Source organism: Camelus ferus, chromosome 9 (genome assembly GCF_009834535.1).
Source record: "Camelus ferus isolate YT-003-E chromosome 9, BCGSAC_Cfer_1.0, whole genome shotgun sequence".
NCBI lineage: Eukaryota > Metazoa > Chordata > Mammalia > Artiodactyla > Camelidae > Camelus > Camelus ferus.
Window position 1 is genome coordinate 63,379,025 of NC_045704.1, and position 24,447 is coordinate 63,403,471.

The 24,447-nt window shown below is 39.5% G+C and overlaps 1 protein-coding gene and 1 long non-coding RNA gene across 2 annotated transcripts; one reads left to right on the forward strand and one right to left on the reverse strand.

Moving 5' to 3' along the window:
• The first annotated feature begins 2,927 nt into the window (after nucleotides 1-2,927).
• LOC116665873 lies at nucleotides 2,928-19,654 on the forward strand. Its single transcript, XR_004322630.1, has 3 exons — nucleotides 2,928-3,107; nucleotides 17,924-17,927; nucleotides 19,644-19,654. It is a non-coding gene; the product is annotated as an uncharacterized LOC116665873 (long non-coding RNA).
• Nucleotides 4,855-23,684, reverse strand: GBP6 (guanylate binding protein family member 6). The gene is given in 15 exon segments (XM_014564546.2): nucleotides 4,855-5,907; nucleotides 6,882-6,959; nucleotides 6,961-7,076; nucleotides 7,419-7,469; nucleotides 7,472-7,517; nucleotides 8,438-8,650; nucleotides 9,337-9,617; nucleotides 10,369-10,614; nucleotides 11,932-12,104; nucleotides 12,106-12,126; nucleotides 12,312-12,421; nucleotides 15,310-15,437; nucleotides 16,232-16,448; nucleotides 20,777-20,870; nucleotides 22,755-23,684. Coding segments are annotated over 13 exon segments (1,881 nt in total). The 5' UTR covers nucleotides 16,422-16,448; nucleotides 20,777-20,870; nucleotides 22,755-23,684; the 3' UTR covers nucleotides 4,855-5,679.
• Between the last annotated feature and the right edge of the window lie 763 nt (nucleotides 23,685-24,447).

Sequence of the window (24,447 nt, forward strand, 5' to 3'; positions counted from 1 at the left end):
TATTCATTAAGGAAATGAGATACATTTCACACACATTAATATGGTTGCCATTTCTTTAGAAACAGAAAACAAATTTTGGTAAGGATGTAGAGAAATTGAGAATCCTGTACATCATTGGTAGGAACAAATTGAACAGCTAATGTAGAAAACAGTATAACTATTCCTCAGAAAATTAAACGTAAAATTACCATTTGATTCAACAGTTCAACTTCTAGTTATATATCTCAAAAGAACTGAAAGTAAGAACTCAAATATATAGTTGTACACCAATGTTTATAATAGCATTATTCAAAACAGTACAAAAAAATGGAAACAATCTAGTTATCCACTAACAGTATGAATGGGTAAATAAATTGTAGTGTATTTGCTGGTCAGAATGGCTGTCATCAAAAGAACACAAGCAACAAATATTGGCAATGATGTGGAGAGAAGAAACCCTTGGTGGGCTCTTGGTGGGAAAGTAAATTCATGCAGCCACTGTGGAAAATAGTATGGAGATTTCTCCAAAAATCTCAAAATATAATTACTATATGACCCAGATTCCACCCCTGGGTATATAAAAGCAAAACCAAAACCAAAACCAAAAACACTAATTTGAAAATATACATGCATGTCAATGTTCATAGCATCATTATGTACAATTGCCAAGGTATGGAAGCAACCTAAGTGTCCATGAACAGGTGAATGGATAAAGAAGATATGATATACACACACACACAGATAGATAGATATAGATAGATATAGTATGTATAGATATTTATTGTACTACTACACACACACACACACACACACACACACACACACACACAATGGAATACTACTCAGCCATAAAAAATGAAATTTTGCCATTAACAGCAACATGGATGGACTTGGATGGCATTATGCTAAGTGAAATAAGTCAGACAGAGAAAGACAAATACTATATGATATCACTTATATGTAGAATGTATAAAATACAACAAACTATTGAATATAACAAAAACAACAACAAAAAAAGAAGCAGGCTCACAGATATAGAGAACAAACCAGTGGTTACCAGTGGGAAGTGGGGCGGGCAATAAAGGTATGGAGGAGTGGGAGGAGTGGGAGTAACACACTATTGAGTATAAGACAGGCTACAAAGATGTACTGCACAACAAAGGGAACATAGCCAGTATTTTGTAATAACTGCAAATTAAGTGGAAATGTAAAAGTTCTATAATAATTAAAAATTAAAAAAATAAAATAGAGTGTAGTACATTCTTACCATGGAATGTTATTCAGCCTTAAAAAGAAGGATATTCTAACACATGTTACAGTCTAAATAAACCTGAGGACATTATGCTAACTGAAATAAGACAGTCACAAAAAGAAAAATACTATATGATGTCATTTTTATGAGGTATCCAGGGTAGTTAAATTCATAGAAACAGAAAGTTTACTCACACTTACCAGGAGCTTGGGGAGAGGGAAATGGAGACTTGTTTATTGGATACAGAGTTTCAGCTGAGCATGATGCAATGGGTTGGAGGTAGATAGTGATGATGATTGTAACATCTATGTGAATATACTTAATTCCACTATATTGTACACTTTAAATAGTTAAAATAGTAAATAGTTGTGCATATTTCATCAAAATAAAATAATTAGGTACTTTAAGTGGGAGGGAAATAGAACTTGATTGTCTGCATTTTCTATATTAATGGACAGTCAGCAGGGGCAGAGAGAGATTGGGGCCTTAGACCAAATATATCAGGGGAGGAATTCATTACTCATGTTTTATCAGGGACTGTTTCCTGGGCTAAGAGTGAGCACCATATTCAATGCAGCCTGGGACCACTGTCCACAGAACAGTGGTCAGGAATAAGATCACATTATCTGAAGTAAAAGGAATTCCATCCAAATAACACTGTTGAGTGGCACAACCACACTTCCATGGAAAAAGAGACACAAGGAAGAATATTCCAGAGTTGTCATATCAGTCCTAGTACAGTCATAGAAACAGAATCCACTTTAGTTTGTTTAAACATAATAATTTGTACAGGTGATAAAGGAATAGAGATCAAAAAACACAAAATTCTTCACCAAAGCCTTTACTTTTTGGCCTATAGGTAATAGAGGGATATTTATTACCCTTTGAAATAATAAACAAATGTCACACTTATTCATACATCCAACCATTAATCTATTTATTCATTGTTTCAATCACCATGCACTCTAGGTTTTACCTTACTTTAAAGTTACCATATTTGGTCCTTAGGGCTCTATAATACACAATTATATCTCCAGGCAAGATGCACTAGGTTGAAACCAAACTTAAAAAATGACTATTTGGTTGCTACTTAGATTCTTGATCACTACACATAAAATATTTATATATATACACACACACATACACATACATACACATACACATATCTATATACACACACACATCTATATACACACACACATATATATATACATGTATATAATTACAATATTTATTTCTGCCTAAATAACATTATGTAAGGCCCATACACAGTGTAAGCTGCATGAGGACAAGATCTTTGCTTTTCTCTCTTTACATAATCCAGAACAATGGCAGGGAGGACATAAGAATTTAACAAACAATGTAAATAATTAGAACCAAGCATTCCTTAATGAGGATTAGAATAGATGTGTGAATAAATTGTTAACTACTTTTTAAAGCCTTTTTATTTTTCTAAGTGACCATTGTCAGTTTTATTATTTTTTATTGAAAGAAAATAGAAACAGTATTTCAAAGAGATATCTGCACTCAAGTTTATTGCAGCATTAACCACAGTAGCCAAGAAATGAAAGCAACCTAAATGCCAACACATGAATGGATACAAAAGATGTGGCACATATACATATACACAAGGGAATATTATTCAGTCACAAGGAAGGAGGATATCCTGCCATTTGCAACATCAATGGACCTTGAGCACATTATGCTAAGTGAGATAGGTCAGAGAAAGACAAGTACAGTGTGATATCACTTGTATGTCGAATCTAAAAAAGACAAGGCTTCTCTTTGCTCTTCAATGCAGGGTGTGTCTAGTCCAAGGGATTAGAACATCTGCTTAAGTCAAGCTCTCAGTGGGAACAGATATACAGATATTTCTGTAGAATAGTTTACTTTTCCATTAAACCCCATGATACATTGGTCACATATTCATTACTATATGGTTTCTTCTTTAAAAGGCAAAGCCATTCATTCTTCCTTCTGAACACTTGAAGCCACGACTAGACTGGAGTCATTTAAATTCTCCAGTGGAGATGAGTTAACATCCTCGCAGAGATACTGAGACTGTGGTGAATAAGGTCACAGAGGGGGAAACTGTACCGAAAGAGTTTCTTCTGCTCCTCTGGTCCTTAAGTCAAATTAGAGACCTTAATCTAATATCTAAAATCCAAACAATCTATTATCTCAGAGGTTTGGTGTGATCATGGAATTCTGGCAATTGAAAACAATCACACATGTGTCAGCTTTTTGTTTTTACAGAAGTTTCTTACTAAGTACCCTCTGTGCCTAAACATACACTATGAAGATGTAAAGAAAATACATATATATATATATATAAAATGGTGTCTGTCTTCAGACGAACTATACTTTTATTTGAAAAAAATACTAGACCAAGTTAGTTGCACCTGGGCCAAGACTGTGTTCATACCAGGATGTCATGTACCTCTAACAGGGAGACTGTGATGTCTTTTCAGGATCTGAGCATCACTCCTAGCTTGGATCCTGATTCTGAGAGTCCTTGAAGTGTTTGGGCATTCTCATTTCCCAGCATATGGATCCAAGTACATTTCCAGAGGTCCCCTAGGAGAGGCACTGTGAAAATCATTATCATTTATCCTCATCCCAGAGTTGCAAGGTCCTCTCTCCTGGGATCCTGCCCTCCCCTCCAGGTGATAGTTCCATCATCTGAAATTGGTTTAGACCAAGGCTACGGATTATAACCTTTTATCAATGTTACCTCTCAGCTTCCTATAAATATCCTTGATTACAATGGTTTCCTCCCCATTCTTTTTTTCTCTACAGACACCTTGTTTTATTTGCCATCTTCAGAATTTTCTCTGGTCAGGTCTGCTAGCTGCCACTCCAACCAAATTATAGACTGAATGTTTGAATGTGTTCTCCAAAATCCATTTGAGGAAACCCCAACTACCAATGTCCCAATGTGCTTGGAAATGGGGTTTGGGAGGGATTAGATAATGAGTGTGGGGCCTTCATGAATCTAATTAGTGCCTGTATAACAAAGAATCATGAGATTCATTCTCTCTGTCTCTCTCTCTCTCTGTCTCTCTCTCTTCACCATGCTAGGACACAGTAAGAACCTTGTCATCTGTAAAGCTGTAAGAGGACCCTTACCAAGAAAATAACAATGCTGGCACAGTGCTTTTGGACTTACAGCCTCCAGGACTGGGAGAAATAAATGTTTGTTTTGTAAGCCACACAGTCTATGGTAATTTGTTATAGCAGCCTGAGCTAAGACAAACCACGATGCTCATTACTCTTATTGTATGTACTTGAATTCTGATGTTTAAATGCCAACACCTGGCCTCTGTGTGTCTGGGTTTTTCATTCCCCATTACTATCAAGGCATCCATTTCTGCAGTGGTGCATCACCCCTTCTGTACTTGCCTACAGCAGAGACGCCACCACTGAACTTAAGGATGATGGGAATTCCTCTCACCAGTGAATATTCTTAGTGTTTAGTAATTTGTTTCTAAACACTGTAAAAGTGTAATTGAAACCTATGAAGTAAAGGTTACTGTTGTTGAGATTTCAAGGGGTAACAGGAAAGTTCATACCTTATTTTTGAAGCAAATATAAGGGATTAAAAACCAAGGCCAAAGCAAAAACAAGATTAGGATGCAAACGTTATTTTCTAGTATTCTGATCTTAGTCTTATACCCCTCATTAAGCAGGCTAATGTCATTTCTGGAAGCAATGAGCAATTCCATTTATTCACATTCCATTTACTATTTTAATTATTAGTATTGTAGTTTGTTTTCTTTGTTATTCGAGAAATAACACAAGCTAACTTTGCAAAATTGAAAATATAGAGTATATAATGAAAAGCATGTGTCCTTTCCATCCCTGATGCCAAGCTGTCCTCTCCAGGAAGAACCAATGATACCAATTTCTAATGAATCTTCCAGAAATGTACTATACATACATGTGTATGAGTGCCCAAAATAATTGCCTTTTTTTTTTTACGGTGAACACATTATACAAACTGTTTTGTGCCTCATTTTTTCACTCTACATTCTATCTTCCAGATTGTTCTATATTTATACAAATAGAGCTCCACTATCTATTTACTAGCAACCTAGTATTCTAGTATAAATGCATGCAAAATATATATTACCAAATTACATAAATGAGCATTAAGTGGTTTCCAATCTTTTGCCATTAGAAGTGAAGCCTCAGTGAAACTCTTGTATATATGTACATACACATATATATGATTTTGCACACATATATATTTCCTAAAACTGAACACACTATATCAAAGTGTCCATGCATTTATTCTATCTAATGTGGGCCAGGCATCAGTATTCTCTAGAAATCACTTTTTATATTTAAAGCATTGCTGGATGAAAGTGAAAAGCATGCACATCAGAAATAGGCCAGAGAACATACATGTATATTATATTATATATCTGATTTCTTTACAAGGAGAGCTACTTCTTTTTAAATAGTGAGCTCACTACTTTCATAACATTACCAAGAATGTTAGCTGGGGCAGGCAATAACGAAGCGATTCTTTTGCCAAGGTTGTCCAAGGCTTGTGCAAGCAAGGAACTATCATCATTTTTAGTATCAACAATTCTCTCTCCCAAATGATTTATCTCTGTACTCATCTCCTCACATTTCTTTCTAAATCCTTCAGTACACAGATCTTCTTGGACCTAAAAAAAAAAAAAATGAGGAAGGAAGTAAAACTTTTTAAATCCCCCATTTTTTCAAGGATTACATTTTGTCAAACTTTAAAACTTTGTCAGACTATCTTTGTTTTATTCCTAAAATTGTTCTCTCTTAATCATGAAAGGAGACTCTTGTAACAAGGAATATTTCCTGGTTTGGACCTAAATATTAAGAGAAGTGTAGTTTACAGCCTTAATAATATTCATATACCTTAGGGTTTTGCCAGGAGGCTAAGCCTGGCATGAGGACAAATGTAATATTTTCCAGTCAAAAAATGCAAATGAGAGGTAGCCTTGGTCTGACTGCACTAATTCTCAGTCCCACTCAGGATGACACTGTCACCCATATTATAGAAATCTGTTATAAACACATGGCCCCTAAATTATAGAAATCTCTTATAAATCATGTTCAGATGAACAATGAGAGAAATCCCTCCAAGCCACATGATAGCTTGGGGATCTGTCCACACCTGGAGGCAATGCAGCAAGTGTAAAATCTATCATTTCTATGTGTTTTTAAGTCTGGACATTTCTGGTAGTTTTATGTCAGCACAGATCTACCTCAGGGCCTTGGGCTGAGCAGGTCTCCTGGTAAAAGGTAGTGATCTTGGTAGAGCAGTACTAGTTGTTGTTCATATTAAACACACATAGTTGGAATATCTGTTCAATCAAGCCCTGTGAGATCATTTTAAAATTCTCTAAATGGCTATTCAACCCTATTTATATTCTCTGAGGGCTTGGAGTAGAGGGGGGAATACTCATCCTGAACTCTCCAAAGTCTACTTACAGAGCCAAATTTAAAGGTTTTGGAAGGATTCAAAGGCTTCAGGGTTTTAATAAATCACAAGCAGTAGATGCACTTGTGATCTCTGCATGACCATGCTGTAACCTTCACCCATCCCTTCCTGGGGTACCAGGGCAAAGCTATCAAGCTCTACTACTGCCACAGCCTGATTCACCTTCAGCTGATGCTCCAATATCTTGTTTGGCTCTCTCAGCAGGTTTTCTCTTTCTCTCACCAGCTTCTCCATCATCTGGAACTATGTGTTTCTGGAGACTTCTCTTCTGAGCCTCCACCTGCTGCTGCTGCTCCTGCAGTTTCTGTTTCAGCAGCTCCTGTTCCTTCTCAGCTGTCTCCTTCCAGGTCCACTCTTCTGCCCCAGGAAGGTATTAGAGAGGGAAAAAATAGGCAAGGATTGACCTCCACCCTCCTGAGCTCAGAGGCCAAACCAAATTAAAGAGAGAGGTAGGAAATCTCTGAAGTCCTCCCCCCAAACCCCATGTCCACACCATCGAGAACACACTTCAGAATGTGAGAGAAAAGGCTCTGCCTGTCTGGCGTCCAACCACAGTTCCCTTTGCTGTTTCCAGATGCAGCAGGGTTGTTCCACAGAAAGGAAGGAAGCTCCGGTATTGGGAAGGTTTTGCTCTCACACCTGTCAGAGGGCACTGCAAGAACATACACATCCCACTGTGAGCCCAGCCCTACCCTGTACCTGCTATGGCCTTCTCCCCATCAGTGAGGGCTTTATCTGCCTGCAGGATTTCTCTAGTGCCATCTGGGACTGCAGAAACCTCTGGAGGAACTCATTTGCCTGAGGAACCAAGGAGGAGCACAGAAATTAGATTTCCAATAGGGAAATTAGTGATGCAAAGACAACTAAGTCCATGTAACTTTTGCTTCATGTTTAAAGTTCCACAGTGGTTCCTTACAATGAGTCCAAGCTCCTTAGAGTGACCTGTCTCCCTCCAGTCTCTTGCCCAGTGCTACTTCCTTCTCCCCACTCTAGATTCCAGCCAGTCAGAATCATGTTCAGTTCTACAAACCCCAAATCTCTGGTGCTTTTACATATCTGCTTTCCCAGTGTGAAATAGTGCCTCTAAATTGTGCTGCTGTTCTCCTCTGCCACTAGCTGGTTATAACTTTAGACAACTTATTTTAACCTGCCTATGCTTCTCAGTTCAGATCTTTAAAATGTTGATAATGTAGATGCTTCTTAATGCTATTTGAAAGATTAAGTTAAAGAGTCTAGGGAAAGAGCTTAACATTTTGGCTATAGGAAACAACAGTTCAATATATATTAGTTGTGTTACTATTGTTGTTACCACTTTTTTATTGTTATTATTGTGTCTGTTTCTACTACCTAAGTAGCTCTTTCCTGAGTGTTATAACTTGTCTATGTAGTTGACTTCCTGTCTCACTTGTGATCATCCTTGTGTACAAAGACTGACTTGTAAATTATCAGTGCTCAACACGTCAAATATGTTGTTGAGTAAAAAAAAATGAATAATTTCTGTTCTGTCTCTTGTGGATTTAAGAAATCTGTACTCATGGTTGGGAGTTGACATTTGTACTCTCTTCAGGAATAAATAGCATGCAGTGAACCTTAAGAGCCACAGCTGTTTGAATGGCCCCATACTCTCTCTTTATGCATGCATGGAGCTGCACTCTCAGATTTTCAGGAGACCCCTTTGAGCTATTCTGTAGGTTCCCCATGTTTCCCTTATTCCTCACCTTCACTCCTTTCATGGGCACTTGGTGATATTCCTTTTCAATAATTTCCTTTGCTTTCCTGTAGAGTTCATGACCTCCAGGAACAGAGAAAGTTCCTGCTGAGATACTTTTTATTAGTGTCTTTGAAAGCTGATCAAGTTTAGTCTGGCAGTATTTGATTGATGTCTCTTCATTCTGCATCAAGAAATCATCTTTCTTATTCTTTATGATTTCCTAGAGGGAAGAAAGATAGAGGGCTGTCACCAGAAGCAAGGAACAGAGGAAGTAAATTTCCAAAGGATCTGGTAGAAGAATTGGTCTAACTGTGTTCCTCATGAGAAAAGTATTCTGTTGGAGGACATGTAATAAAACAGCAGTCACAAGATTTGATTTATTCACAGCTCTGAAAACTCTGGAAGACCATGGGGAAGTTCCCTAACCTCCTTTGGGTATTTCATCTGAGCTGTTGGAGTTGCATTACCTAATCTCTCTGGTTCCTTGAAGCTGCCACATTCAGTGATTCTCTGTCTTCAATGATAGATACAACAAGGAGCAACCTAAGCTGAAAGTGGCCTGAGATGTGGATCTGAAAAGAGAAATTTTGGTTCCCAGCCATAGGAGTGTGTTCACAGAAAAAGAAGCCAGCTAAAGAATGTCTTGGGTGTTCTGGACAGGCTTGGAATCCACAGAAGTATTTATTTCAAGAGGATATCTATACTGATTTTTCATTGAAGGTCAAAGGAGAGTTCCAGATAAACTGCCTGAAAGAAGGAAATGTAGTCCTTTGAAACTCTGTCCCTCATGAGAACATGGACTACTTTATCCCTGAGTGAGAGATGAGCCATGGGACCAGTAACAACACTTCTAGGCTTCATTCTTCAAGGGGAGGGGACACAATGGTAAATACTAAGACAGATTACCACAAGATTCTTCTGGAACTCCTGCTTGTCATCCTTGAAGGAGTGCTCCATGAAGACTGCAGGGGCTTCCCTCTCACAGGCAGCGTGCACCTCCAGCAGCTCCTGCAGCATGTCTGTGGGGAAGCTCACTCGCTGGGCCATCTGCTCGCTGTAGTGGTTGTCTGCCTTCTGAATGGCAGCTGAGTTCTCCAGCTGGGCCAGAGTTGTCACTGCGTTCTCCAAGCGAGGTACTGCTCCGCTATTGATAGTATCCACGTAGGTCACAACCAGAGTCCTCAGCCCTGAAGAAGCCAGGAAATTTAGGGGCTAAATATCAAGTTATCAGTCAATGGCTCCAGGATTCTGAGACTATGCTTCTAGGGTCATATACACATGCACACACACAAACACACACACGCACCCCTACCTCCTTCTACTATTATCACCTTCATTTTCTACTGACTCTTCATTTTTATGGTTTTCCAGGCCACAGGACTAAAAATGTTAATATCTACTTCTATCTAACATACTAGGGGCTACCTGGAAAATACAGTTTCTCATTTTAAAAATTGAAAGCAATATAGATTACATAGATAGACAGATGAGGCAAAGTGTACCATGTTTAATTTATTCCTAATTCTGAGGCTTTGAATGGATTTTCAGTGATTTATGGGCTAATATTTATTTTTGGACCACTCTAAATTCTCAAAATATCTTTTGAATTCTCCTTGTGAAGAACACTTATTGTATAGGACTTCCTTTGAAAACATGCAGTATTCTGTTTTTACACCAAGAGAGTGATTATATTCTAAGTGGAGGATGTTTTCAGATAAGTGGGAGCCACAGATATCATTGACAAAAGTTGCAATTTGGGGAGGGAATTTGTAAAGCCCCCAAAGTGAGATAATTATAAAGTATACAGATTTCTTCATGGAGTATAAATGTCTGTAAAATCAGAATTCTTTATAGAATCAAACAAAAATACTAGAAAGCACATTATATAAAATATTCAACACATAGCAGTCCCCATGGAAATGGGAAAAAGAGACTCACCTTTCCCAGTGACCATGATTCCTTCTGTGAGGGTCTTGGTCCTTGCATCAGCGAAGATGTAAGAACAGAAATTTTTTGTTTGCTCCTGGAATTTAGGATCCAGTTGGTCTTCAGATACCATCCCAATATTGGCTAGAATTTCTTTGTCATTTGTTGGCCGGTCAAAGACAAAACACTTCCATCTTGGAAATAAATGCCTGATGCAGTCTCTGGGTAGATTGGATGTTTGGGCTTTGGGATTCTTCCCTGAGGGACAGAAAAACAGGGATTAGAGTGTGTAGAGTCTTGAGGCGAGGGGGTTACAGGTGTTCATGGCAGGGATTTGTGTGTCTTTGCCATTTCTACACATAGAACTCTTTTAACATAGACATTCAATACTTCTTTGCACATCAGACTTATACCAATGATATAACTGCAGAGAAATTTAGGGAGACATCTGATCCAGTAAAGGAAACCTATGGCTGGTCTCTCCAGACATGCACATAGTAGAGTGGTTGTCTATGATGTGTTTGCTTAACTAGCAGCTAAAAGGATGAAAGGTCACATGAAACTTTCTGCTCAACTCAACCTCATGTAGGAATTGAGCTGTGGAACCAAAAAGGAGAGCTACAAACAAGGGATCATGGACAGTAATTGGAATATTAGGAATGACATCCTCATTATTTAAGAAAAACTGTTTTGATGCTAAAAATAATTGATGCAGTGTTATCTATTTTTAGCAAAAACCTCTGAAGGGTAAATGTACCTGAAATGTAATTTTAAGGTATCACCACTAATCTATAAACTCTTTGAGGTAAATGATTATATCTGGTCCTCTCCTGCCAGCCAATTTCTCAATAGCTGTTTTGAGAAATCATAAATAGAAACATGAAAGTAAGAATGAATAAATTGGAATTGATATTTCTCTCAAGGTTTCAATAGACACACATCCTTGGAAATGTAACCCATGAAAATAATTTATTACCTTGTAATTAAATCATGGGTAAACATGTGGGAATTAGGAGAAAGCTATGATGTGGAAGGTAAAATGTCAGTATTATTGAAAAGGCATAGATTGTAAAGACAGTCACTTCTTCAGGTTTATTTAGAACATACAATCATTTTGTAGATGATATAATTATACAGGATTAGAAAGTTATATATCCCTCTTTGAAAAGAATAATATGTGAAATATATATTTTGTTCATTAGATAAGCTTTTCACTGCAGTTTCATGTCTAACAATTAGCTGATTAGTTGTTTTCTTCAACAGAGAAAAGCAGAAGCCAAAATAGGAAACACAGTGTCTAGTCTTTAGAATGTTTCAGCACCCATTTAAATCTGGATGCTAAATTTAAAGATGTATAAAAAACAAATTGGTTTTGAGTAATTTCACTTTACACTTTACTTTTCTTGAGTAAACTTCAACTGTAGCCCCTAGATCTTTGCAACCCACTTTCCAGCCACCATTTCCACAGACTTTGATTTAGTCTCAAATACAAATGCAATCACAGAGATGAGGGATATTGTTTAGTAGATCCCACACTCTATTGGACCATACACTGCCCAGGCCATACTCTGATACCTGGAATCAGCTTCAGGGCATTCTCCAAGTACTCATCTTCTGTGATAGGCTGACCACATAACTGCAGCTCCAGGGTGAAATCCCATACAGTCCAGATAAAGTCTGGAAAGAAATTCACAAATTCTGTGGAATCTTCTACTCTATCAGGTGTTTGAGAGGACTTTGCCCTGATGTTTTGCAAGCTCTGTCACATAACTAAGATTTGGTTAGGGAAAAGAAACTCACTACCAACAATTCCCACATTTCTCTAATATAAAAATATTATAAACACACTCTTTTGCTCCACCCAAGGAAACTAAATGACAGGGAAGGAGAGACTGACTCTATCTCCATTCCCATGAATTCAGTGAAACATGGTGGTTCAGGACCTGGAAGGATACTGCAGCTGCTCCAGGGCCTGGTGGTTGATGGTGCTCATGCTGTTCTAGACAAAGCTACTGCACAGAACCACGGCCAGGGCAAAGATCCATGAATCCTTCTTAGACTCATCCTAGAAAGCACATTAGAACAAGAGAGTTAGAAGTTTACCCCTACATTAGAAATTCATCTGTACACTTCTTCAATCATGGTTTCATTTATTATTTCAGCTAACATACTCACCATGCAAAGAAATTGCTTGAAGACAGATGTAAATGCAGATATCAACTTTGACAATTACAGAGACTTTTTTATTTTTGAGTGAAGGTAGATTTATTCAGGGAGATACATTGAAAGGCAAGAGAAAGGCCACAAGGTGTGGGTGTTGGGTGCTCAGATTAAAAGTAGGTACACACTCCATAGACAGAATGTGGGCCGTCTCCGAGGAGGGAGAGAGATGGGCGGCTGAGACATTTCTTGTGTTTGCAAATTTTTCATATATAAAAGGATTCTAATGTTCACAGTGCTTTCTTTTTCCTCAATTGGATAAAGTAAAATAACATATACAGAAAAACTAATACAGTACCTGTTGTGTAATTAGGAATTCAGTGATGAGTGTGGGCACTTCTTAATTTTTTCAGAGAAGTTGGTGCCTTTATTGACCCGCAGGCTACTGGAGGGGGTGAAGCGGGAGGGGTGGGTGGCCCCGACGCCAGGCCGGCGTGCTTCACGGGCTTGCCGCGACTGAGAACTCGCCTGGGTATTGGCCGACCCTCTCGGGCCTGCCCTCCACCTGGCTGCAGGTCCTGCCGCTGCACACGCCCACCACACCGCGCTGCCCACCGGCTCCGGGGAAACAGTCACATCGCGCAGGCGCGTCTTCCCCACCTCGGGCTTCTCCGTGGGCGGCGCCTCCTTCTGGGCCTCGCGCAGGCGCCTCGGCGGCGCGCGCCGCTCCCCGCGCAGGCCCGGCTGGGCCCCCGCGCCGGCGCAGGGCAGCTGCACCGGCTGCTCGTAGGCCGCGGCCACGCGGCGGTACGCGCGCTTGCGGAAGGCCCGCCTCCTCCTCTGTTCCGCTTCCGCCGTCTTGTCGGCTCTTCAGAAAGGCGGCGGCGCTTGCTCATGCTACACATGCTCACTGATCGGACTCCTTGTAAAATATACCATAGTTGGCATAACTGGGTATTTAAATTATATCCAATCAATAAATAATTGCAGGAAGCTACTAAATATCCCCCACTGTTCTTAGATTTTAAAAAAGCAATGCTAAAAATGAAAATTATTCCTTTCAACATGACTATTTCAAAGCAGTGGACAAACATCCATAACAGTAAGTGCAACAAAGATAGCAGTATCTGTAAAAGGCTTACTCTCAGTAATGTATATAAGCCGTGGAACCTATAGCTATAACACTAAACTAAAATTTAGAAGTCTATCAAGGAAGAACAGAGCTATGAAATTTGGAGAAAGAATATATGATCTGAAAGCTTCCTCAAAGTCTTGAGCTGAATATTAAAGAACTGGTAAATGTGGAACTGAAGAAATGAAGGTGATCCCATAGACAGGAAAACCCAGAGAAACAAAATTAGAGATGGGAGAAGACAGGGGTCTTGTAGTTAGAACAGAGTCATTTGAGGGCAGAGGGCAAGTGGAGAAGTTAAGGTGAGCTTTCATGCAGCCTAATCAAGGGCCTTAAAGCCCAGGCTAATTTGTATAAATCATAGCATTGTCTAAATAATGGCATAAACCAGAAATTGTTATTATAAATGGCATGTAAAGTTGCTCCCAGTGCAAATGCAAAAACTGTGGTTTATGTTGAGAAGATTCTAAATGGGAGTTTGGGGGGATAAGAGTCTATTCATTACTTTCTTTCCCCAAAACCCAGTTTTTAAAAATAATCAATTAGGATAAGAAGAAGTAGCAGTTATGACAAACAATTATTTCAACAACAAGATTATATCATTGTTTGATATATGGCTTTAAAAATAAGCACAGACTTTCTAACTCCTGTTGAGAAAAGAGAGAGCTATAAAAATGTAGGTACTATTTCCAAATAAGTCTCAAAAGGGGGAAAGGAGGGATAGTTCATTTCACCCATTAGCAGAAAGCTAAAACACCAAAAATCCATTTTAAAATGTTTCTTGTAGGACAAAAACTTACTTTTATAGAACTTGCACATTCAGAGGTGTCTCACAGATTTCCAGAACACTCTGTGAGTAGTTGATGAACTTCATCATAGAAAATGTAAACCCGTCTCTTAAATCCAACCCTCAAATACACTCTTCACCTTGTAGCTAAGAAGGTGAATCAGAAATTTTTCCTCACTCACAGATTGATACTTCTCCTCTTTCTTACTTATGCTTAACTGTAAGTTCTCAAAACCAGTCAGGTGCTGCCTGGATTGCCTTTCAAAACTGAAGGACTTATTCCCCCAGCTGTTGGGAGTGCTGGTGGAAGACAGTCTTCAGGTGTCAGCCCTCTTAATTAGAAAGGCTTCTGGAGCAGCTCTTCAAAAATGTATCAGCACCCTGTCCCAACTCAGGATAACTCAAAAAAGCCATTCCAGCCATGGAGCTCCCATGAAATTCCCAGAAATTGGGGATTGCAATGCAATGTAATTTCTTCTTCTCTCCAGCCTGCTTCTTTCCCAATTACATGGTATTAAATCTGACTGCAGATAATGTGGTCTTGTCAATTGAACTAAAGACTCTTTTAGGGCAGGACCTTTACTTTGGTCACTGATATCTACAATGCTAAGTCCAAAGGCCTGGAACTCAGCTGTTCAATAATGACTTACTAAATGTAATCAAGTCATCCACACAGTGCCAAGAAATAAAAGAATTTATCTAAGACACCATGATAACTTACCTAGAAGTGAGATTCAAACAAAACATAGTTTGCCTTATTTACTATAATTGATTTCTAGATTTTACAGATTAAAGCAGTAAAATTTCTAGGACCATGGAGAGATAAGGGGAAAATCCAGAATAAAAAGGATTTAACTGTGAATTTCTGCCTTACCATTCCCACATCCCCCAGGCCCTCAGTGTCCAGAAGGACCAGAGTATGATTTGGCTTGCGTGGGTGAGGCACACACCACATCCAGATGCCCTTGGTTTCAGACTGCACTGTAGAGCCTAGAGGAAAGCCTGTGAGGAGAGGGGAGAAAGCAGCATTCAGTTAGAGCAGATAATCTAAACAACCAAGGGGCTACAGAGTCAGATCTATTGGAATGTCAGTATCCCAGCATACGAGTTGGTGCTTTCTCCATTTCCTCAAGAATGTCCTACTTTGTGTGTCATCTGTTTCAAGGAGGAAGGAATATTAATTGTGATAAAGATACCAAGCAAGGGCTCAACATAGAGGCAAAGGGGAATCCATGAATCAGACAAAATGGAAGTCACTGATAACCATAACAAGAGTATCTTGAAAGAATGGTGAGGTTCAAAGCCAGAGAGAAATGGACTGAAGACAGACATGGGAAGAGAAAAAGGTGGAAAAAAAAATCAAGATTATATTTTTTGTCAGACAAATTTTTCAAAAGTGGGGAGAGGTGTTAGCCACAGTAGTATATGACATACAGGAAATATTTTTAAGATTATAGACATTTGAACATATTTATATGTTGATGAGAATATTCCATAAAAAAGCAAAATGTGTTTCAAGAGCGAGTAGACACAATTGCAAGAGTCCAGTGCTTAAGCATGTAAAATAAGGTAGGACTGTGTGCATCAGCAGAAGAAATTTTGCTTTACAGGAATAAAACAAAGAATATGATAACAAATTACACTAAGATAGTGATTTAGCAGTGAGAAATAGAAGTGGAAAGTTGGTTTATTAAGAGAAGTTTGGTTCTCCCTACACATGACCAGGGACGAAAATTAAGAAGCTGAGATATTAGCTAGAATCAAGCAATTGGCCCTTGACCCAGTACAGTACTTACCGCTGTTCTGACCTGCAAGACGGTTCATCAAGTAGGATTTGCCCGTACGATACAGTCCTACGATGGCCACCACCACCACTGGCTGAGAAATCTCACCAAGAATCTGCAGAGCTTCTTGGTTCACTGACAGCAGCTCATCATCATTTTCCAGCAGACAAATGGGGTCCATCATGTTGGGTCCAGATGCCATGGCAACTGGCCAACCTAGAAGAGCTTCCTAGTGGAAATCAGATTACAAAGTTGTTCTCTAACTCAGACTTATACAAAGCATCCATCAACTTAGCATAGGGTAAGACTTCTGCGCTTTCCATGAGACAAAATGTAACCTAGAATTAGCATACTGCAGAGGTTTTCCCCCATCATTCCCTCAAGTCTCTCATGATATTGGTAGTGAAATAATATAATATCACTCTCCAAAGTGTTATTTCAAAATAATAATATAATTAAAGTTATTGTTATGATGCACTGAAGGCCTACAATATACCAAGCCCTTTAATAGTAACGTACATACCCAGCTAAACTGATACTCACAAGAGGCTGAAAGTTAGAAATTAATATAACTACTTTACAAATGAGGTAAATGGTTCTCACAAAGGCTGAGTGAGTAAGTGATTCAGCAAGGCTTGAAAAATCTATATACTTGAGCAAAATGACAGACTAGCAAGCTCTAAGCTCTTGTTTCTCCAACTAGACATCAAAAACAACCAAAATACTGGCCAGAATAACCTTCCAGTAGTTCCGTAAAACAGTCAAAGGTCCAAAGCAGCCAGCCACGTACCCAATCAAGAAACAGCCTCATTCGAAATGGTAGGAAATTCTGCGGGGTTTCTGTTGCCCTGGGTCCCTATTGTGGTAAGGTCTTCGTCAGAGGAAGTGGCAACTCATTTCCCATTCCCTCCCTTGATCCAGAGGGAGGGAATTTTATAATGTTCTAACCTGTCAGGACTACCTCTTCAGGTCTCTGTTTCACCTCGCATGAATCTCAGGGAGGTGTGGCAGAGGGGTAGGTGGTGGCATAACTTGGACATCAGGTGGAAAGATGCAGTGGGTATTGTTCAAGAAAAATGTGGAGAGACTGCTCCACAGATGCCTAGAGCAAGAGATTAGCAGTGAAGATGTAAAATAGACTATCTAAGGCATCATTTCAGTTTCCAACTCCCTTCTTCAAACTAAACAAAGCAGAGCAGACTGCATTTACAATGTTCTAACATCTCATGGGCTGCCTGGAGGACTGTTATCTTTTTCCCCTATTTGGATCTTAGGCAGGGAGAAGCAGTGGGCATTGCTTGGGAAACCTGCAGGGAGAATGACCTGCAGACACCTATGGCAAAACATTATGGGTATGTTGAGATTTATAATAAGAAATACATATTTGATTGTTGTCCCTATCCCTGGTACATAGCTCTTAAAACCCTATGTGATGAGAGAGATGAAATTATCTTTCTTATAACCCTTAGTCTTTTGTCCTCAATTCCTAAAATAGTTCCAGAGTGATAAAGATGAGAGGAGAGTCTTTTGTTATTCATAACAAGCACCTTTCAGCCACACCTGAGTTTATGTTAATGAGGTGATTCTGTAAAGCCCCTGGATCACTACAGAATGGAGCTGGTTGCCAGGGGAACCAATGTTATTAGACAGTTGGAACATTTAGCTTGATGCCCCAATCTCTGGGGAGCAGAGAAGAGCTGAAAGTTGAGTTAATCACCAATGACCAATAGTTCATTCAACCGTACCTATCTAATAAAGCCTCCATCAAAAACAAAAACAAAGACAAAAACTAACTGAAGGGGTAGAGAGCTTCTGGCTTGATGAACATGTGGAGGTGGTTAGAGGGTGGCACATCCAAAGGGGTCATGGAAGCTCCACACCCCTTTCTCGATATCTTTCCCTTTGCATCTCCTATTTTGCTGTTTATAGGCTGTATCCTTTTTTAAAATAAACCAGTAATCTAGTAAGCAAACTATCCTTCCTGAGTTCTTAAGCCATCCTAGCAAATCATTGAACCTGGGGAAGAGATGGGAAACTCCAATGTACAGCCAGTTAGTCAGAAGCACAGGTGACAACCTGGATTTGTAATTGCATCTGAACTGAGGAGAAGTCTTGTGGGACTGAGCCCTTAATCTGTAGGGTATAAACTAACTCTTGGAAGTTAGTGTCAGAATTGCTTATTGTGAAAAAATGCTCACATATGTGGTGACCCATTGGGAAATTAATATACTTAAAAGGAGCACGTATATGGGAAAACTGAAAAAGCAACACACAGGCCCAGGGAAGATGCATGCTCAAAAAAGCCTAAAAAGACTTTAAGGCTTCTCCTTAGCTTGATCCCAAGCCTCAAAACCAAGGGCCAGCTTAGGGAAAGACTTCCTTGTCACAAAGCCAGTATGCAAAGAATGGGAAAGGTGACTGCTTTCATAAATGCTCAGATTTCAGGGGGTGGAAGGACAGTAACTCAGTGGTAGAGCATGTACTTAGCATATCCAAGGTCCTGGGTGCAATACCCAGTACCTCCATTTAAAATAAATAAATAAATAATAAATAAATAAATAAATATCCAGTTTTACAACATCAACAGCAAAAATCACAAGGCATACCAAAAAAAAAAAAAAAAAAAAGAAAAGAAAAGAAAATATGGTCCTTTCAAAGGAATGAAATAAAGTAAAAAACAACTCTGAAGAAACACATGCATTAGATGTTCTAGGCAAAGACTTTAAAAATAACTTTTAAAAATATGCTCAAAAAGCTAAAGGAAGGCTCAGAAAAAGAACAAAAGAAAATCAGAAAAACAATATGTGAACAAAATTAGAAAATCAATAAGGAGATTAAAAAAAAAAAAAAAGAAAGAAACCAAACAGAAATTCTGAAGCTGGAAAATACAGTAAATGAATTTACAAATTTTCTAAAGGGGATCAGACTTGAGCAGGCAAAAGAAAGACTCAGCAACCCTGAAGACAGGACATTTTAAGTTATCAAGTCTCAGGAGCAGAAGGAAGAAATAACTTTTTAAAAGTGGGTATAGCCTAAGAGAGTTATGGGATACTGTCAAGTAGACAGATACGTGCGTTGTGAAAGTCCCTAAAGCAGAAGGGAGAGGCAGGGCAGAGAGATTATTTGAGGAAATAATGGCTAAAAAATTCCCAATGCAATGAAATATATAAATCTACAAATGCAAGATATTCAACAAACTCCAGTAGGATAAATCATCAGAGACCAATGCTGAGGCATATTATAATCAAACTGTCAAAAGACAAAGAGAGAATCTTGAAAGCAACAAAAAGCAGTAACTCATCACATCCAATAAGATTGTCAGTCAATTTATCAACAAAATATTTGGAGGCCAGAAGGCAGTGGAATGATATGTTTAAATTGCTAAAAACTGAGTGATGGGGTAGGGGGGAACCTACCAATCAAGAATACTGTTTCCAGAGGAGGGGGGTCAAGATGATGGAAAAGAATTTCCCACTGAAAACTGACAGAAGAACTCCTATACAATCAAGATTTCAAGAGATATTTCCACATAATTAGGGAGGGGTAAAAACTTCAGGTTGGGACCTGTGCACCTAGGGAAGGACTAAGAGGAAAAGGAAGACTGTGCAAACAGACCCTAACCCTGAGGAGTGAGTAGGTCAAGCCACAGACTTGGCATCCCAGTCCTGGGGTCCTACACAGAGGAGACAAGTCCCCTTGGCTACTTGGAGAAAGACTGAAACAGATAGAAAGGCTGGAGAAGCCTAGACTAGAAGGAGTGAATGGGTGCTGGTTTGCCACCAGACAGGTTGGAGACAGGTCAGCCTGAGCAACTACCACCTTACTGTACACCCCAGGAAGATTTTCTATTCAAATAACAACAAAAAGAGTACTGTTGTGCTTATGCCTATATGAGACAAAAGAGAATGTGTTTCAAGCGCTGTTAAAAGAGACAAGGAAGGACATTGTGTTAAAAGAGTCAAGTTTATCTAGAAGATAAAACAATTCTAAATATGTATATCCTGAACAGCAGAGTTCCAAAATATATGAAATAAACATTGACAGAATTGAGCAACAGATCACTCAACAATAATAGGAGAGTTTAATACCCTACTTACAATGATAGGTAGAAAAAACAGACAGAAGATCAAAAACAAAATAAAGGACTTGAACAACACTGTAGCTTAACTGAACTCAACAGACATATACAGACACTCCCATCCAACAACAAGAGAACACACGTTTTCCCAGATGGGCATGGAATATTTCCAAGGGATAGATCATATTTTAGGCCACAAAACAAGTCATAACAAATTTTAAAAGGCTAAAATCATACAAATTATCTTTTCTGAACCCAGTGAAATTAAACTAGAAATTAATAGATGGAGTAAAACCGCAAAATTCACAAATATGTGAAAACCAAACAATAAAACTTGGAGTAAAAACAAACCACCTCAACATAATACAGGCTATGTATGGAAAACTTACAGCTAGCATCACACTCATAGGTAAACCACTGAAGCCTTTCCCCGCCGCCTGCCTCCCCTTTTGAGAAGGGGCCGCACACTGTGGACCGACCTTCCCACACAGCTGCTCCTTCTTCCACTTGCCACTCTTCTTCTGTTTCAGGAAGATGTCTTGAATCTTAAGCGATTTAGTCCAAAGTGCTTAGCTGAGAAAGGTCAGATTTTTTGCAACTTAATCCCATAAATGAAAATAAGAATGAAAATGCAAATATCATTTATATTCTATTGAGAGACGTATACATATATTCAGAGAGATAAAGCAAATCCAGCAAAATGCCACCGGTGGGTGAATCTAGGTGAAAAGGACAAGAGATTCCCTTGTCATTGTCTTCCAAGGCACAATCTGATTTAGAAAATCAAGCCTTAAAAGCGCAATTACGCCATGGGTCTTTGGGCATGTTTTTGATTGGCATTGTATTAAAAGTTCCCTGTAATACATATGCATGTCTCATAATCAGACTATATAAATATGATGTTATATTCAAATGTCTCAAATATTCAGTTTCATATTTATAAGTCAAATATTAAAGATGCCTCAAATGCTATCAAAAATATTTTAAAAAAATACCAGCTTTATCAGTTACTACTTGTGTGGCCTTAAACAAGAAGCCTCACCTAGCTAAACCTAAGTTTTTAAGAATAATTATAGGGGTAATATGAGGAAAATGATAAGTCCAGTCTGGAGGATGTTTTGATAATAAAATTAGATAACTATTAGCTTGTATCTGAGCATAGCATGCAGCACAAAATGGGGTTTCAGTGCATGTTTATTGAATTAGGTGGAGCTGTATCCACAATATTGCACTAGACAAATCGGGTTACGCGTTTGAACACAATCGGCAAACTTTGGGTTACTAAGAAACAAGGTCTGTAAATAAAAATTTTTATCAGAGCAAAGCAGCAAGGAAATTCAAACACTGCTCCTGCACCATCTCCTTTTGTCTGATTCTTCATTGTGGGAGCAAAGAACACAAAGGTAGAACAGGAGCCTCTGACAGCCGCATTATAATGACTGGAATCGTCCAGTCCCCTCTTTAAAGGGAGCACTAAAGGAAGCTGCAGGAAAATGCGAGGGAAACAACTTTGTAAAAACCAGGTCTGTGATTTCTTAGCTGTGAATGAGCCACAGAATTTTTAACATCAAATTAACAAACTGCAGCTCTTCAATCCTGTTCAGATTGGTTTTCAAAATGTGATGAATCATCCAAAGGGACCATTAAACCCAGATTGTGTACGTTTAAAACATGCTACAAATGACTCCAATGTTCTTACAAAAAACAAACCCACAAACACGGGGGCAGGGGGTGGGGAAGAGGAGAAGAGAGAGAATGAGAGGGAGGAAGAGGGAGCCAGAGAGACAGAAAGAGAAAGAGAGTTTTGACGTGATCGTAATGTTTAACTAATAAAGATCAGGGGTGAGGGGACTAAATTTATCTCTACATAGAGATTTACAGAGCTCTCACTGTGAGCTTTCTTAAATTGACTAATAGAAACATTAAAAAGAAACAATCTCTATAGATGACAGTTCCCTATAACCTCCTTGCCAGGGACTGTCTTATTCTCTGAATTCTAACGCCAGCCCACAGAGCTTGACAGAGCAAGACAGGCAGGCTCCCAGGAGGACTCTCTCAAGGAGCAGCACATCCAGGGGGACACAGTGTGTCTGGCTGTCACTTTGCAGCTGCTACTGGTCCATACAGAGAAGCTGAGCTTCCTTTGAACTAAAGCCAGCCACAGACCCCTGCATGCCAGACAGCAGGCCACTTGCCCTTCCTCAGGTGTCACTTTGAATCTGAAATCAATCTTGCAAATTACTACATACAGAATAGATAAGCAACAAAGTCCTACTGAACTATATTCAGCATCTTGTAATAACCTATAATGAAAAAGAATATATGTGAGTCACTGTGCTGCACACCAGCAACTAACACAGCATTGTAAATCAACTATACTTCAAAAAAAAAAAAAAAGAAAGAAAGAAAGAAAGAAAGAAATCAGGTTTGTGCTGCACGTAAAAGACAAGGACATACCTGCTCCACACACTGGGGATACAAGAACGGTTCTCAGTGCCTCTCACACCTTGCTCACTAGCTCCTTCCACCTCTCTGTCCCTCCTTCACCAAGGCTAAAAAAGAGTGAGCAGGTCTGTCTTCTCTTCCAGTACAATGGTAATAAAACTGAAGCTGAAAGCAAAAGTAATTCATGCTGTTTTTCAGTTAGCAGAGTCATGCTAGATCCACTGATTACAGCACGAATATGGGTGTGTGGTTCATGGTGAAAGGAAATTAGGAAAAGCTATTTAATAGTCACATCTTAACACATGCCACCGCTTTCTGTGGGCTGCCCTGCACTGGAAGGCCTTCATAGCCCCCCTTCTTGATACATCTCTCCCCCGTGTAAAGTTGCCAAAGGCGGCTTAAGTTTCCTTGGCAAACAAGAAAAATAGAAAATCCATGGCACAAATGTAAGCAAGGCTGTATACAACAAGTATATTTCAAGCATTTTCCTCTTGGCGGGGATTCCTGGGTATTTTTGTAACATTTTAAACCTGTTCCTTAATGTATACATTTAGTTAACGAGTATGTTTTATCATAATTAGAAAATAAAGATTAAAGATGGAAATGAACAACCCTTCATTGTATTATCTGGAGATGCTCACTATTGGCATTTTGCTCAGCATGCCTGTACTTCCCTAACACATGGACCCTCTCCTAACATAGATACCCTCTTTCCACAGGAATTTAGCCAATTGGACCAGTTCCAAAGGGATGTATTTGGTCAGATAAGAAAGTGACTGGGTGCACACATTTGTGAGAAAGAAAATGGAGCAGCGTATAAGGGAAAGATGAGAAGTGCAGCAGGGAGATGTCCAAGGAAGCCAGACTGTGCGGGTGCAGGGAGCCCCCTCCTCCCTGCCCTTCTCCGCCCTCCTCGCCGTTCCCCTTGCCTGTGGGGACCTCTCCATAAAAGGCCAGAGAGTAAGTATTTCAGGCTTTTTGAGCCGTAGGGCCTCGGTCACAGCTGTTCAGGAGGCCATCCCTGCACAACAGGTAAACGAATGGGCACAGCTGTGTTCCAGTAAGACGTTGTTTACAAAGGTGGACAATGGGAAGCCATCCTGGTTTAGGTAAATGTGGTGCTACGATATACCAGGGGTTGTCATCAGCTCATATATGTATCATTGTCTTACAAGCCAAGTAAAATGGTCCAAGTCCAGAATCTCAGGCTGAGTGTCTGCTTCTAGTGCCATTTGGGTTAAACAGTGTCTAACTATCCTCATTGTCTTGGAGCAGAGATGCAGAAAAGGAATCTGTGTACTGTCCATGTGTCTATGCATCATCCACATGAGTTCCTGCCTGGTCCCCAAGCCATGCATCCACATGTCTATGCCAGTAACTGTCTCACTCCCAACAACATAGCACTGCCAGTAGCTCCTAGACCGGCCAAAGAGAAACAAAAAGTGATGGAATACAGTCAGTGGTAGTGAGGAAGAGGCTGGTTTGGTGTGTGACATCTGCCCAGGTCTGCAGGCCTCTGTGAGTGAGCGAGGAAGCCTGACATCTGGGTACATGTCAAGGTGACCTCAGCTGGGCTGAGAGTGTGGGGCATTGGTGAAGGTTATAACAGACTTTTCAGGGGTACTTCTGCCTACACTTGTGCAACATGGTCTGTTCATCCCCAGCACAGATTAGAGAACAACACAGTTCCCACGGGTGCTGCACA